General features: G+C 42.3%; 1 protein-coding gene across 1 annotated transcript; it reads left to right on the forward strand.

The window, feature by feature from the left end:
• The first annotated feature begins 105 nt into the window (after nucleotides 1-105).
• LOC103468927 (uncharacterized) lies at nucleotides 106-13,850 on the forward strand. Its single transcript, XM_081610257.1, has 7 exons — nucleotides 106-408; nucleotides 12,009-12,059; nucleotides 12,144-12,254; nucleotides 12,336-12,482; nucleotides 12,561-12,599; nucleotides 12,674-12,762; nucleotides 13,034-13,850. The coding sequence occupies exons 2-7, from the start codon at nucleotides 12,026-12,028 to the stop codon at nucleotides 13,238-13,240; spliced, it is 627 nt and encodes a 208-aa protein (XP_081466383.1). The 5' UTR covers nucleotides 106-408; nucleotides 12,009-12,025; the 3' UTR covers nucleotides 13,241-13,850.
• Nucleotides 13,851-17,391: the final 3,541 nt, after the last annotated feature.

Below are 17,391 nucleotides of genomic sequence, written 5' to 3' on the forward strand. Positions count from 1 at the left end.
TTGTGTGTGGCCACTGCCGGTGAGTTTGACCGTTAAAAAAAGCCAGCAACGTGACCGTTTGCACGTGACGTCACGCTTTTCAGAATTCTCCGCCATGATGGATGTCAAAGCAGCCCGTGCACTCATGTAAAGTCAGTCAACAACCAGGCATCTGTGGTTCAATATCGCTTTTATTTAGTTGATTTCACTTAAGAAATTGTCATAGGGCGATGCGCTGTTGGCTGGACGAACAGAAAAGGATAGAAACCAAACCTGACATTTTATTGTATAACTTTTAATGAGGAAATATACGATAGCGATGGATAGCAGCCATCAATCATACAGCAGGGCCAAGCTCAAATAGTGGCAGTGTCCCTACCGGTGACAGCCCTGGGTGTAACCTCGAATTTACGGCGAACACTTGTCAAGGTAAGAAGATTAACGTTCTTATACCTTATAAGTATGATTGGAAATATATCAAATATTGCATTGAGAACGTACCTGCCATTAGTAACCATGGAGAAATTGCCCCATTATCGCCTAACATGTATGGGGAAAAACTGGTTAGCCTCTCGTCTTTTGTACGTTTTTAGTGCTGCTCCGGTGTAAAGGGAAACGCTGTTTATGAGATAGTGATATAAATTATGAGGTGTGAATTCTGGCAAAGTTGGCAATTTGATCAACACATCAGGAGTGAGAAAGTACGAGTCGGTTTCTATGCTAGCTGTTTCACACTTTTGTAAATACCACCGACTTTGAGCCCCAACTGGGTGTGTTACGTTCACAGACAAATTAGATTGACTAGAAAAAAATAGACGCCATGGATAAACTGGCAAAAAACAACTTTGGAAACCAATTTCTGTCACTCTGTTGAACTCCCGTCCCTTACTTCCAACGTCCGTCACTAGCTAGTTCAAACTAGCAGTTGTCTCCAGTCACAGAACGCAGTGATGTTGTTTGGTCGCAACGTATGCTGCGTTCCCGTCCTACTGAAATTCCAACTTCCCAGTCGGAAAAAATCAACTGGAACGCCCTCCAATGTTGGATTACCCAAGTCTTCAGTACTCGCCGGCCGAGAAAAAAAAAATATATATATATATATATAATTGAAAGCCATCAACTTGTTTTTTGCAGGAAATATATTATTTATCGTAGATCCGAAACTTGAAAAGGAGACATGTAGTTTTCAAATTTTTGGGTTCTGTTGAACTAATTTATCCCCAGTTATAAGAACAGGATTTGGATCAGTATGGACCTTACCTAGCTCTGCCCAGAAACGCCCCTCGAAAGTCCCACGTGTCTTCATGTCTCACATTAACCTCCTCCAGAGCTTAGCTTCTATGGGATTTTTCGTTTCGACTGACTGCAGAGTATTTCTGAGTCGATTAGTTTAGCATTTCTACCGGATTTTCATAAAATATCAGCCACGACAGTGGACAGGGGAACCAACAAGTTCATGTCATCTTTTTTGGACGACATCAAGATGTTTTAGCCACGCAATTCCTCTAACATTGTGCGATTTGCAGCTAAATGCTACCAGTCGATGAGGAAAACAGCAGATCCTCACACCCTCAGCATAAATATAGCTGTGGACAGGGGAGGATCGAGAAAAATATTTATGGGGTGGCAAGAGGGTGGCAGGGATATTTTCAGGGGTGACAGATATGCCAGTATGTGTGTGTGTATATATATATATATATATATATATATATATATATATATATATATACAGGGGTGAAAGTAGTTTTAAATTCTTGGGGGTACTATGACAAAGAAATATATATGCATACATATTACTTCTATGTGCTTTGGAGTTTCTGTGCTGATTATTTTTTTGCGAAGCAATAAATGCTGGTAGCTCTTGCCTACTGGCTGCAATGTTGACACCTTGAGATGCCATGAGACCTAAATCCTGAACATCATGGCATGGAGTGATCCTAGTTTTCCATGTCTGGCATATAACCATTCATTTATCTTTTAAACTAGTTCTATTGATCCTGTGTCCATACAGAGGGATAATCAGTAGCCCAGCATCATGACCTGTTTGTTCTGAAGATCCTGCAGCTTCCACTTCTCTTCCTAACATGGCGCCTCCTCACCCTGACTCCCATACTGACAGGAGGAACCACAGAGCTCTGTTAGGCTAAAGCTCATCTTCTGAAGTTGGGATATTTTTCCTCCGACAGGTTCCAGAGGAATCACCTCAAACCAGATGTTGGACTGGATTTTATTTCAATGTCATTTGTGAATGTTAGAGCCTCATTGTCAACAGTGGAGCTTTAAAGGTTGAAAAAGGTTATTATTTTGGAGAAAATCTCATCAACATCAATATTTCCACTAAATAAGAAGCAAAAAACTAAATTGTTTGATAAAGGACAAGCCTCTCAGGCTCTGAGCTCGACCGCACCAAACTATTTTTTATATTAGACAATTAATTTAATTTCACATAATTATCGTGGAAGAAGCCATTTGTTTGTTAAATACTTAATGAAAAATATATACCGTGTTTGATGTTTGTTAGTCACAAAGAACGAGGTAATTAGTCCAAGTTTGTCGTTTATTGAATGTTCAGAAACTACAGCGGCTGTGATGAGTCACAGCAAAGGTAAAACCTGAACAGGTGATCAACTCTAAACCACTCGCACCTTTTTACTGTCTGTCTCTCTGTCATTTAAGCACACCCGTTGCCATGGCAACCTCCTGCGCTCTACAAGCCGACCAGAGATTACGTTAAAAATACAACATTCAGTCCGTTATGATATTAGGTTTGCAGGCTTGATATTTATTTTGCAATCATTAATAAACCTCTCATGAACAAAGAGGTGGTTGATTAGTTAATTTTAAACTCCTGCTCTACTATTTATTTTGATAATGGAACCGAAACGCACAGTAATATAATTACTGAGATTGTTCGTTGGGTCATTAATTTGAACATGTTTTGTTGATTTTTTTTGTTGTTCTTTAATAAAGTTACGAACGTTTTAAGCGAGCCAGAGGAGGACGTGCTGGTCTCAGCATCCTGGCTGCATTCAGTTTGTCACCTAATGCCGAGATCAACTCAAACAACTCAAACTCAAAAACTCCATCGATCCATTTTCTTACACCATTGTCACCATTGTCAGGAGATGTGCTGGTGCCTATCTCTAGCAGAAGGCGAGGTACACCCTGGACAGGTCGCCAGCAACACAGAGGCAGGACAAAACAACCATGCACGCACACATCCATACCTAAGGATGGGTACAGAAATCAATTAACCCAACAGTCATGCTTTTGGACTTTGGGAGGAAGCCGGAGTACCCGGAGAGAACCTACTCATGCATTGGGAGAACATGTGAACTCCATGCTGGGAATTGAAGCCAGGACCTTCTTGCTGCAAGGCAACAGTGCTATCAAGTGCACCACTGTGCAGGACCTGAGCTGATGAGCAGGTGTGAGTGGAGGGAGTGGAAGCAGACTGTGAAGGGATAGAGAAAGTGGCAAAGGAAAGGGGGGAAGATTACACAAGGGGAAACAACCAAAATACAAACACAAAGGAGTAAGGAGACTAAAGGAACCTAATTAAACTAGAACAAAGGAAAATAACTAGAAACAAGAAATAAACATAATTAGAATCACCAATGAAGAACAGATGTGGAAAACAAGGCAGAATTAAATGGAAACAACTAAGGAACACCAAAAGTATCTGAGGAGGACCCCGGCAAACAGCAGCCTTGGAGGACGCTGGCAGCAGAGCATGTACCTTGGTGGGTGTTGGCGACAGAGTGGGAACCTTGGGGATGCTGGGGATGTGTCAAGTTCTGACTAACCTCCTGAGCATTATCGCAGGTTCTGTCGACTTCCCAGCCAATCTCCTGAGCCTGGCTTGGAGGTCAATGGTACCTACGACACTAGCAGTGGAGCAAGTACCTGCCGGCGGCAGAACAGGAACCGGGAGGCCAATGGGACCCACGACGAGGCTCCAGGACTCATTACGAACGCCAGGAGACCAACGGGCCTCGCTACGAAGCCCTGAAGGTCAGCCTGGAGACCAGCGGGACTTGCTATGAAGCCCTGGAGATCGGCCGAGAGACCAGAGGGACTCGGCACAAAGCCCTGGAGGTCAGCCGGGAAACCAAAGAGACTCGCTACAAAGCTCTCCTGCCAACATCTTTCAAGCGATTAGCTCTTCCGCCAACAGCCCCCAAGTGTCAAGCTCCCCTGACACTGCAGTCCTGTTGTCCTCAAGGTTTTCTACTATTGTCAATCAAGCATGAAGCTTGGAGCTCTCATGACACTTCTCTATTTATTGTACTGAGAATCCAGGTTGTACTGGATTCTCAATACAACCTGAGGTACTGAGAATCCAGTACCTCAGGTTGTTTTGCACATTTTCAGAAGTGTATTGGTGAAGCCTCTGACCACACGTCTGAATACTCCTGCTCCTGCTGACTGGTCTGAAACTGACTGGCTGTCTTCGTCGGTTTCCTCTTCAGATAGCTGCTCCTCTAAGACCCTTAGTCTTTTGTTCAGCTGTTCCACTTCAAGCTGCAACATTTTGTTTTCCTGAATGTAGGCGGTGCTTGTCAGCTCCAGGACAATGCGATTCAGCTTCAGGTCTTTGTTTTGCTTCTCCAAGATGGTGTTTATCTGGCTGTGGATGTCGTTTTCTTCCTGCAGGGAGGTGTAACCCTCCTCCAGTTCAGTTTTTGTCTGTTTTTTCTGATCCAGGACAGTGCATTTCTCCCCCAGGGTGGTGATCTCAGCTCCTGGACACTGCTTATCAACTTGAAGGAGATTGTTTCCTTCTCCAGGACAGTGCTTTTCTGCTCTAGAGTGTTTTTTTCCTTCTCTAGCGCTGTTTTTCTGCTCCAAGGCAATGTTTTTCTTCTTCAGGGTGATGTTATCGTCCTTTAAAGTTTGGTTTCCTTTGGACAGATTTTCAAAATCCTCATCTTTTTTTCTAATCAACTTGTTTTTTTCAAGTACAGCTTTTTCTAAATTCATACCTTGAATCTTCAGCTCCTCATTTGCTTTCATTAGAGTCTGTCTCTCAGTAGTCATCATGTTGACTTCCTTCAAGACATCTTGGAGCTTCCGTGTCTCTCTAGCTAAAGACCGTTGTGTTTCCTCATATTGCGAATCAGAAGTCGACGCCTTGACTGCTCTGATTCATTGTTAATCCTCTTTCTTTTGATAAATCCAAAAATTCCTCAAAAACTCCTTTGTATCTTGTACAATTTTCGCACTAACTCTCTTGTTAGGAGACAATCCTTCTACTTGCTCTTGCATTTCTGCAATGGCTATGACCCTTTTGTCATCAATTCTCTTTGTGGCATCAATTTGCATGATGTCACAAATTGATTTCACTACCTCAGCAGAACAACTAGAAAACTACTGAAGTTTGTATTAAAACAAACTTTACGGCTGAATGTAGCTCAGCTTAGCTGATGGCCTTTGGAGACAGTTCGACTGGTAATATCATCAAGGCTGAAATCCGCAATTGGGAGACAGTGGCTCTTGTGGACAATGTACTGGACAGCAGGGTGCGAGGACCAACTGTCAAAAGGAAATGGGTGGGCGTGTTGACCCAGCTGGTGCCTAGGAAGCCACCAATTCCGACTCTCTTTCTGGACAATGTCCGCTCACTGGGTAAGAAAGTGGATTTGTCAGATCTGAGGCTAAGAGTTTCTGCAGAGATGAAGAACTGTGCCGTTCTTTGCCTAACGAAAACCTGGCTTAACAGCAAAATGCCATACTTAGCCTTCCAAGCAGATCAACGGTCAGGAAAAGCACTGGGAGGAGGACAATGTATGTAAGTGAATGAAGGTTGGTGTACCAACTGTGGACTGGTTAAAACCTGTCAGCCACACAATCTGCCTCCGGAGTTTACTGCGGTGTTCGTCACCATTGTTTACATTCCGCTTGGTGCTAACGGCAACGAAACATCAAAGGAGCTGTATGACACCGTTAGCTCACTGCAGATGAAGCACCCTGAGGCATTTTACATGGTTGCAGGGGACTTTAACCATGTGAAACTGACGGACACTCTACCCAGTTTTTACCGGCATGTCATCCTTCTTACCCTGTGGATTGTGTGTACACCAACATTCATGGTGCGTACAGAGCTCTTCCTCACGCCCATCTTGGCCTCTCCGACCACATGTCCATCCAGCTGGCGCCAGCATATCGTCCGCTGATGACACGGATTAGGCCAAGGAAGAAGACAGTCGCTGTGTGGCCCAGGGATGCAGCCTGTGCGCTCCAGGACTGTTTTCAGTCCCCAGATTAGCAGGTCTTCAGAGAGGTGGCTCCTTATGAGCAGGGGTGAAAGTAGTTTTAAATTCTTGGGGGTACTATGACAAAAAAAGAATATATATATATATATATATATATATATATTTGTTTTTTTTTTTTTGTGTGTGTGTGTGTGTGCTTCTTTGTGTGCTTTGGAGTTTCTGTGCTGATGAATTTTGAGATGCCATGAGACCTAAATTCTGAACATCATGGCAAGGAGTGATCCTAGTTTTCCATGTCTGGCATGTAACCATTTATTTTAGCTAAACTAAAATAACTAAAATCTCCAGCATGGGGAAGTAGAATGAGCTTGACTTTTCTCGACACTTTTAAACCGGTTCTATTGATCCTATGTCCAGACAGAGGCATAATCAGTAGCCCAGCATCATGACCTGTTTGTTCTGAAGATCCTGCAGCTTCCACTTCTCTTCCTAACATGGCGCCTCCTCACCCTGACTCTCATGCTGCAAGGAGGAACCACAGAGCTCTGTTAGGCTAAAGCTCATCTTCTGAAGTTGGAATATTTTTCCTCCAACAGGTTCCAAAGGAATCACCTCAAACCAGATGTTGGACTGAATTTTATTTCAATGTCATTTGTGAATGTTGGCTTCTCATTTTCAACAGTGGAGCTATAAAGGTTGAAAAAGGTTATTATTTTGGAGAAAGTCTCATCAACATCAATATTTCCACTAAAGAGGAAAAAAATAAAACAATAGTTTGATAAAGGAAAAGCCTCTCACACTCTGAGCCCGACAGCACCAAACTATTTTTTTATATTAGATAATTAATTTAATTTCACATAATTATCGCGGAAGAAGCCATTTGTTTGTTAAATACTTAATGAAACATATTTACCGTGTTTGATGTTTGTTGTAAATGACTTGTACTCACAAAGAACGAGGTAATTAGTGCAAGTTTGTCGTTTATTGAACATTCAGAAACTACAGCAGCTGTAAAGGTAAAAGATAAACAAAGGTAAAACAACCCGAACAGGTAATCAACTCTGAACCACTCGCACCTTTTTACTCTCCGTCTCTCTCTGTCATTTAAGCACACCCGTTGCCATGGCAACCTCCTGCGCTCCACAAGCCGACCAGAGATTACGGGTGCGTTCACACTGCAGCCTGAAGTGACCCAATTCCGATTTTTTGGCAATTCCGATTTTTTTGCTGTGGCCGTTTACACTGCCAGTAAATGCGACCTGTATGCGTTCTGCAGTCTTAACGGGCAAACGACCCTAAAGTGTCCTGCATGCACACTAGAGGGCGCAATAACGTCAGCGTTCTCAGTGTTCTGCCAACTGCCATAAAAAGAAGTGCTCAGTGTTTGTTTTAACAGTGGATCTTACCTTGCATATTTAAAGTTGTCCAAACGGAGCAGCATATTAACAACTTAATACTTATATAGTCCTTCATGGTTGTTGTTTTTCATCCCGCTTGCTCGTATCAGGATGCAGAATAGTGAGATTTGTTGAGTATCAGTGACGTTCAGTTCAGATGAATGCGGCCAGGACGGTAGGTCGCATTTGTTGGTGTAGGGGGCAGTGTTGGTGTTCCCGCTAAATCCTGAATATACCCAATTTGGGTTGTCTTGGAGTTTTTATCGCAGTCTGTGGGGTTTTTCACTGACTGGGAACAAGAATACGACCTGCTGAATGTGACAGGTAGCCAATCAGAAAGCGCGGTGACGTAAGAACAGAGGGGAATCCCAAACAGCTGACACATCAGTCAACTGGGTCCGGTGGATATCAGAGATATGTGGAAATGTTTATTATTAAATCTAAAGGTCATTATTATGTTTATTCAGTTCAAAATGTTAACTATGAAAAAACATATTCACCTCCAAATCATAGTGCAGCAAATAGAGCGGCTGCTTCCGTCGTCTTTTATCCACCGCCTTTTCTTTTTGTTACATCTTTTATCTCTTAAAATGACTCCACAAACTATCACTATTGCTTCTACATCGTCATCCGTGTTTGGTTATTCTAAATTCCCGCTATGTTAGTTGTTTTACTGGATTATCCTCTGGAATCGGGATGTTCGTGACTGGAATCGGTTCGTGTTGCTCCTGCCTTGGACACACGAACCGATCGAACCTGTTGGACTTTTATCAGCTCTGTGGTCACAGAGGTTTGGAGAATCGGCTGACAATTCTTAAATCTTTCCGTCTAAACCAGACTTAAGACACAAACTCTACTCCTCTCCTCTCGATCGCAGCCCAAACGCTCTGACTCTGGTCGCTATGGTAACGTTTATTTATCCCTTCAAAATAAGATACAGATGTGCCACAAAAACGGAACATTTTACTTTCGTGAAAATTTTAACTCACGATACTGACTAACGGAGCCCTGAGCTTGTTTCTCTGCAATGAGACGGTCCCATCTGGGAGTAATGAGAGACAATAACACCTGAAGTGTTGCTTATATCCACAGCCTGCTTGGTCTCTACGTGGCGAAGCAGCTTGAAGCTTCATTGCCTCATTAGCAGCCGGTCGCCGCATGTTACGCAGAGCGGCTTGTAATGTGGGACTCACCTACCGGTCCGGGATAAATCCATTCTCCTGTCTCTTCTCTGGGCCTTTTCCCCTTTGCAAAGAAACTTTCCAAAGACATCTGATCTGTTTCTTACTCATTTTGCTGCTTGTGGCCTCAGTGTTGGCGCGCAAGTAACCGAGAGAATCCGGTTAAAGGATTTTCAAAATAAAAGGTCCTCCAGTCTCAAATAATACATAAAACGGAAATATTTCACTATTTCTTGCGCGGCCCAGTACCAATTGGTCCACGGACCGGGGGCTGGGGACCACTGCGTTACAGTATTAGGTTCGCAGGCTTGATACTTCTTTTGCGATCATTAATAAACCTCTCATGAACACAGAGGTGGTTGATTAGTTAATTTTAAACTCCTGCTCTGCTATTTATTTTGGTAATGGAACCAAAACGCACAGAATTGCGCAACTCCTTGTTGAAACAATAATTACTGAGATTATTTTTGTTGTGTCATTAATTTGAACACGTTTTGTTGACTTTGTTGTTGTTCTTTAATAAAGTTACAAACGTTTTAAGCGAGTCAGAGGAGGACGTGCTGGTCATGTAGCACTGTGGATTAAATATAATTTCTTAATATAGTATAGCTAATTATTTTTATGTCTTTCATACTCCTGCTTATTGATATGCATTACTGGATTGGACAGTGCCTATTAGTCACTATGTGATTCATTGAGTTATGTCCAGAAAACCATTTTAACCAATGCAGGACGAGCAGAAATCTGTCACAAAAATATTTGTAGCGCCATCATTTGTATTTTGTTTCTGTTAGTTCTGTCAAGATGCAAGAAGGATCTTATATTATCTTATATTGGTCAGTTGTTTTATTTTAAATATGCCGTAGGAGCCGTAGTTTGATGATTAGTTCAGTTTTTTGTCGCTTGTTTAACTTTTAGGAATTGCAGCGGTTGCAGACAGTGCGCCACAATAAAGGTACAATAAGGCTGATAAACAGGTGAAGAACCAAACACCACTTCTATTCTGGTTTTTCTCACTGTGTGTGTCGGCGGACCCGTTGCCATGGCAACCGGCAGACAACAGCTCACCGAGCAGATAGAGCAGAGATTACCGATCAGGGGAATCAACACCAAAAAACAAAAAATTTCCCACACAAAAAAGAAGCAAAAACACCAAAACATAACATTCAGTCTGTTACATTATTCCGTCAGGTTTGATGTCTATATTGTCATTATTAATAAGTTTTCACCCGACTACCGCGGTGGTTGATTAGCTGATTTAAACAGCCGCTCTACTGATGTGACCTGATTTAGTGCTAAGGTAACCAAAACACACCGAACTGCGCAGCACATGTTAAGGTTATCAAAGTCAATAGAAGGTTAGCAACAGTTAGGCTAGCATAAATGACCCATTGCTCACTTGTTCAATGTTGTCTTTAAGTTAAAACCTTTTACTCACCTGTTAAATCTGAAGCCCTTGTTATCCAATTCATAGGGTTGAATTAACCGCTAAATATTGCGTCCATTTTTCAGATTCTTTGCGTGACTGTGGTATTTTCCTGACCACCCATAATGTTGACTCAATGGCCAGCAATGGCGCAGGTGTGGCGCACGATAAGTCAGGTAATGTCCAGTCCAGTAATATATTCACCAATGCTGCTGCCTCGCGCTCTGTCCTTCTCTCGCACTTCCCGCTACTCAGCAGTAGGTGTCAGGTTACATTGTGTTGTCCGATTTCCCATAACTATTTGGGGTGGCAACAGGGGCGGCAAGGCTCTCATTTGGGGTGGCAACTGCCACCCCATGCCACCCCAGTAGATCCGCCCCTGGCTGTGGACAAGATCACTGATGCCTATTGTTCTTGTAAGGCTGGGTAAGTCGGACATTCATGGCTTTGAGGGTTCGAATGTGCCTAGGACTTGTACACGGTACTCGGTACTAGCGTGGCTAACACGATTACAGTTTAGTAAAAGTTAGCGTGGGTGGTCTAGAGAAACAGGTGTTTGAGGTTATGGACAGCAGCAGATGTAAGGGGTGTCGTTGGTTTCTTTCTAAATAAATGCCGACTGCGGGCTGCAACCTATGTTATCCTCTCCAAATATCAGAAAGTTTCAAAGATGTGTAGAATAAATTACGTTATTGGTGATCTGCTCACCGCTTCAAATCACGAATCGTTAGCGCACTGTGTTAGTCGAGATTTGCGAATGGGGAAGGGTATCGCTGTATTATTCAAAAATAATTTTGGCCGCACGTCAGAATTAAAAGAGCAGAGTGAGTTATTGGGTTTTATTTAAATGTATTTTTTCAATAGCTAGACCATATCCTGATTTTTTTATTTTAACAGAAAAGCTAGTGGGACCGTGTGCGGTCCTTATACAGGGTCAACGTTTCATATACTATCTGGTAAATAAGCAGCGGCCAACTATACCGCACAGGTACAAAATTGACTCATTGTTTTTTTTTTTTCATTTTTGGTAATTCTATCAGATTACCAAGGAAAAAGCAAGCCAGAAACCGTCATATAACGATCTCAGACAGAGTCTGGAAGACATGAAATCTCACTGCGTTGAAAATAATGTGAAAAGAATAGCAATGCCACGGTTTGTAGAAAAACTTCTACGGATAAATACCCTTAATTTTTCTCTATTTGAATAATTGAACGCATTGTTTTATTTCCTTCAGAATTGGATCGTCTGGAATGGACAAAAGTCTCACAGATTCTGCAAGAGGTGTTTAAACAGACGGATATTACTGACTGTTTTCTTCAAATTAGTTCCAGACACTTTAGCTTCTTCGCCAACAGGTGTTTGTACCATCACTCTGTTTTCGGACAAAAGAGTCTATTCATTCCCAAGGTTCTAACGATAACCAGTTCTAGACATTCCGGCACCTTTTCACTACATTAGATCATTTTCCTGTCAGGAATAGGGGCGGGATCCTGAAGCATTTTTGCGCAAAGCTGGACAATACTGGTCATTTTAGAGATCTGTTCCGATCCGCAAACTTGCAACGTTTTTTATTTCACAATGGCTGTACTCACCGACTCCCAGTACAACGAAATTTTAGGAGGTAAGTTACAGCGATCTCTCTCTCTCTCTCTCTCTCTCTCTCTCTCTCTCTCTCTCTCTCTCTCTCTCTCTCTCTCTCTCTCTCTCTCTCTCTCTCTCTCTCTCTCTCTCTCTCTCTCTCTCTCTCTCTCTTCTCTTCTCTTCTCTTCTCTTCTCTTCTCACCCCGCGCTCTTTTTTTTTTCCTCCAGACCCGGCTTCACAAGACATGGAGAGGTGCGTGACGCCACGATCGGTCTACGGTGAGTATTTTAACGCCTTTTTAACCATCATTACATGACAGAAAATTAATTACAGCGTTTTTTTTTTTGTTTTTTTTTTTACAGGTGCACAGGGGGATCGACTTTTTACTCAGAAGAATAGGCTTTCTCTGACTAAATCCCGACTTCTCTCGAGCAAACCTACAAACGAGCCGCTGCGCAATAAGCCGGGCGCCGGTAAGTTAAAAATAAATAGTTTCACATAAGGAGGAATAAAACAAAAAATGTTCTAACCGTTATTTTTCCATTATTGTGAAGGCGTTTTTGAACCGGAACCGGAACCAGTAGTCAGCCTTCTTGACACGGACACGGTGAGAGAGCAGGATGACAAAGTGATAACCGGGGGTACAAGGAAGCGCCAGGCAGCAGACCCTGTTCAAGCGATTATACGGGACCGAATTAAAGGTCAGTTTGTTTCTTTTTTTTTCATGTTTTATTTAGATCCGGGACCTATTTTAAGACAAAGTCTAATTTTTTTAACAGTGCGAAACGGAGCGACCGTCGCGATTGAATTGATTTCAGGTATTTGTATTATTTATATATATTTAAAGAAAATCTATTAGAAATTGTATCTTAAAACATTTTTTTGTCTCTAGCCGCCCTGAAGCTTATGAACGAAGATGAAGTCCACGGGCACGGGCTGACCAAGAAGGAGAAAATCCTAGAAAGACAACGCTTGGAGCGGGTGAACAAGACATATGCTTCTGTCTTACTTGAAGCGAGTCAAATCATGTTACTTACACGTTAAACGATGTTAAACGATTTATCAGGAGTGTTTTTTCTTACTGTTTTTCTCAGGAGTGTTTTTCTTACTGTTGAATGACTTCTCAGGGGTGTCTAATAACTGTTTATCGAATAGCTTCTCAGTGTGTTATTCTTTGTTAAATGAATTCTCAGGACGTTTTTTTACTCTCTTTTTCTGTATAAACTTTTGCAACATTCACCCGGTGCTGCAGACCCTCCTGCTGGCGCAGACCCCCCTCCTCCTCCCCCTCATGCAACTGCTGCGAAATCTTCTCTCCCTACCGGTGATGCAGACCCCCCTCTTCCCCCTCCTTCCCCCTGTGCTGCTTCTGTCAAATCCCCTCACGCCACCGCTTCTTTTCAGCAGGGTGGAAATATCGGAAGCGAACTCGCATCTAACCACCTCCATAACGAGTTAGACGGTTCAGACCCCCGTCACCGCTGCTTGAACGCGAACGTTTCAATAACCTTGAACTTAGACGACCCTTCAGAATTCCTTCCGCCTGCGACGGTTCTGGCGTGATAAAAGAGGGTTCACCTTAAAAAATGCTGCATTCTTGAAAAGGTTACGAGTCATTTATGACAAACGCAGACATTTTCCTGACGGGACAACCTTACCGTTTGGATACTAAATTGTTCATCCTAAATTTACAGAGGGGAGTAAAATAATTTTAAGCTTTTTTCTATTTTCTCTTGTTATTTGATATTTTCTACTATTACGGGTATAAAAATGATGCATTCAGGTCATGTACAAGAAACGTTATTTGATCATCGATTTAAAATGCCTTTTTCATGTCTCATCGTCGGACAGAGCGGCTGTGGAAAAACTTATTTTGTGCAGAAAATGTTGACGAATTGTAGTCATGTGATGACCCATGTGCCTGATATGATGTATGGATATATGACTCTTTCCAACCTATGTACACCGGATTGCAAAAAATGAATAAAGACATCAAGTTCATCAAAGGTTTACCTGACTCTTTTGAAGATGAAGACTTGTTTCCATCAAATAAAAGAATTTTAATAATCCTTGACGATGTCATTTTTCAAGCCTCGGAGCATCCTGAAGTGGTCAAATTATTCACAGAATACAGGCATCACAGAAATTGGAGCGTCCTACTGTTGACGCAGAACCTGTTTCATCAGGGAAAGTACAGCCGTACTATCAGTCTGAACAGTAATTATATGGTATTGTTTAAGAACCCGAGAGACAGATTGCAAATAAATATTCTAGCCCGTCAAATCTTCCCATCAGCAAAGGCTCGTTTTTTAGACAGTTTTGAAGACGCTACAAAAGAGCCGCACGGGTATTTAATTCTCGACCTTACTCCTACCTGTCCAGAACATTTTCGGATCAGGTCGGGCATCCTCCCCAAAGAGTGGCCAGTCATTTACGTGCCTAAAACAAAGTAAATCATGTCTGCGAGAATAAAAAGGAACGCTCCCCTGCTCAGGGCTTTGTATAATTCTACGCCTCAGAAGAGAAAAGACATCCTCAGTCATTGCTCGCCTGATTTTCTAAAAACTTTGTGCGAGTTATGCCTCAATATTTTAAAAGGGAACTTAAAACTTTCACCTTCTCAACACCGGAAACTGGAAAAACAGAAGAAGATCATCAGGCTGCTGGCTGACAAACGAACGGGTTTAAAACGTAAACAGGCCGCTCTTAAGAACCAGCGAGGAGGTTTCATTCTGCCTATTTTAGCTGTGCTGGCTCCCTTAATCGGAAACTTAGTGGAAGGGATTATCACGAAATAAAATGGCTCAAAAGATGTATCTCATCTCGCCGCAGCAGTTCAAACGTCTGAATCAGCCGGAGCCTTCTATCAGACAAACGGCTGAAGATGATTTGGATTCTAAAATGAGAGCGGTTTTGGATGAAACGGGGTTAACTTCATACGAAAAAATTAAAAAATATGATGCCTTGCTACAGAGATATCTGACTCTAACCAGGCAGGGTGAATTAGAAGAACCTAAGTTATCTCTGAATCTGCAGAACGGCGCCGAGACTGAACGCAGCTCTCCCAAAGATGATTCTAATTTTGAAGATGAAAACGAATTGGATGAAACGGCTAAGGATGCGGTGAACGTGTTTTCTGGCAGAGATCGAAAAAACGCTGAATACATATTAAAAAAACTGTCCAAGAGTAATAACGGGTGGACGCGCAGAGGGGAATTTGTTCACGAGGGGCGAGTGACCGAAGGGTCTCATTTGGTCGATTTATTAAAGTCCCTTTTATCGCCTTTTAAAAGACAAAAAAGAGGGTCCATGCCTGCGGGCTGGGATTCTTTCCTTCATGCTGTGCACGAGTTGAATATCCCGGTTTCTTCAGTTAATAACCCGCATGCGCGTGAAGAATACCTGCGTTTCAAGACAGGAGGTGAAGAAGAGAAAAAAAAGAAGAAGAATATTATACTTTCTCCGTCATTTAAAGGATATACCCCTTCTTCCAAAAAAGAAAAAAAGAAAATCATCCTTTCACCGTCATTTGACGGTTACAGCGAAATCGCTAGCGGAAAAAGGGAGCGTAAAAGACCTTCAAAATGGGTTGATTTTTCCCCATAAGACTATATTTTTGTTGTTTGTTTTTTCACAGAAAAAGACAGATTTTTTAAATAAAAAGCGGTTTATTGAATTCATTTTCTCGCGTACATTTGTTTCGTCTTTGCAAAATTACAATGAAAAAATTACACAAATAATGACATTCGTCAGAATTACACTGCAAAAAAAATTTCACAAATAATAACATTCGGCAAAATTACAATTTGTAACAATCTTTAAACATCTGCATGGAGCACGTGCCCTGGTTAAAAGAACAATACTTGCGGTTTTTTACGCAACGCTGATATTTTTTTACGAAATTTGAAACCATGGCATCGTTTTTTATCACATCGTCGCTGTACAAATGAAGTACTTGTTGTAGCGATAAACCGCGAGCTCTTTTGCACAAGTAAAATACACAGTGCTGCCCGCACATCACGGACATGACATCTTGTAGTTGTTTGTCATGATACGTTATTTCTGACGATCTCTCTTTTAAAAACGTTAAAATACTCGAGGGATAAATTTCAGATTGTGGAGGGATGCCGTAGGAGTCGAAAAAAGAGGCGACGTTTCCTTCCAAGGTGATAGCTAGCCAGTGCTCTCCAGGCATATCTGAGGGGTGTGTGTTTACAATCAAATAGGCCGGTCCTGCGTAATTACGCTCGAGAAAAGGCAGCTGATCGGACGCCCAGACTCCCTGAAACCGTTCTCCTAAATAATGATGCAACAGGCTCTCGAGCTGGTGATTATTCATAATTTAGTAATAATCTACTAAAACCTGTCGTCTCGAATTGATCTCCAAAATCGAATCATAGCATGCATACACTATCAGGGTCGTCGTGTGCGGTAATGGCTCTCTGAACCGGATTTCCAGCCTTAAGTTACCGTTAGAAACGGGTGACAGAGCATCTGTGTCTTCCGTAGGGGTCAAGCCGAATAAAAACAAGGCATAGCCGCGGTTGAATTCTGACCAATCAATCGGTAGAGAAAGATCTTTTAAATGACGACCCGTTGCCGTATATATGCTATAAAATTCTCTGACAGAAATGTCGCGGTTGAATTGGGGCTGGAAAGCTTTGGCAGGGATCTGTCTGCCCTCCTGGCATAGCGCCAAGTATTCTGCGTCCATGTGTTTAAAGTTGAACGGCGAGAGATCTCTCCGTCCCGTGAAGGCCTCATGGTGGACCATCCCCAGAACGACATATTTAGGCATACACCCCAAAAAGAGGTTCTCTTGATATATCCTCGAGTTTTGAGGCATCGAATATGTTTTGACGTTAACTCTGGAAAGCGGGTACAGGGCGTTGCCGCGCATTAAAGCGGAAGCGTGTCCTAGACGCACCGTACTTATAGTCTCTATGGCTAACAAGATTACAGTTTAGTAAAAAGCCTTTTCAGGTTAAATAAAATCTTTAATGTATGTCAGATACGGTACACGTTGCATATTGATCTGTTCAGCTACCGTAAGGCTGTAACAGACAGGCTTCAGGATGTAGAAGTTGTATCGGTACTGCCATTATGCTGTACTTGGCTAAAAGGTTTTCATAATGGATGTGTTTATTAGTGACTTTATTTTTTTCATTCACTAAACACAAAGAAAGCAAAGCAATAATACTTACGCCAGCAGACACTCCTTTGTTCTTATTGATCCCACAGACGGTTGAGCTGCAAATGCGGCCGTGCACAAGCTTTGATCCAAGCAAGGCTTTCCTTTTCAGATTTTGGAAATCTGTGAATTTTAGTTCCACAGACACGATCAGGATACCTGACATCGCCTGTACAGATACCCCACTGACGGAGAACCTTCTCCCCCCCCCCCAAGTCCTGACGCAAAAACTTTCTGTCGGTCTGGCAGTCCACACTGTACATTAGCATGAGTTTGTGAAATGGTAACGCACGTGATAGCTGCGCTGTGATGTAAAATGGCATTAGCCAATGAAAGGCGGACCCTGTGGTAAGGTCCATTGGCAAATCAACCCTAAGTGATATAAACTTGTTATATTTCACCAAGTTTAATAAATTACA

The sequence above is a fragment of the Poecilia reticulata genome, chromosome 8, assembly GCF_904066995.2.
Source record: "Poecilia reticulata chromosome 8, P_reticulata-male-v2, whole genome shotgun sequence".
Taxonomy (NCBI): domain Eukaryota; kingdom Metazoa; phylum Chordata; class Actinopteri; order Cyprinodontiformes; family Poeciliidae; genus Poecilia; species Poecilia reticulata.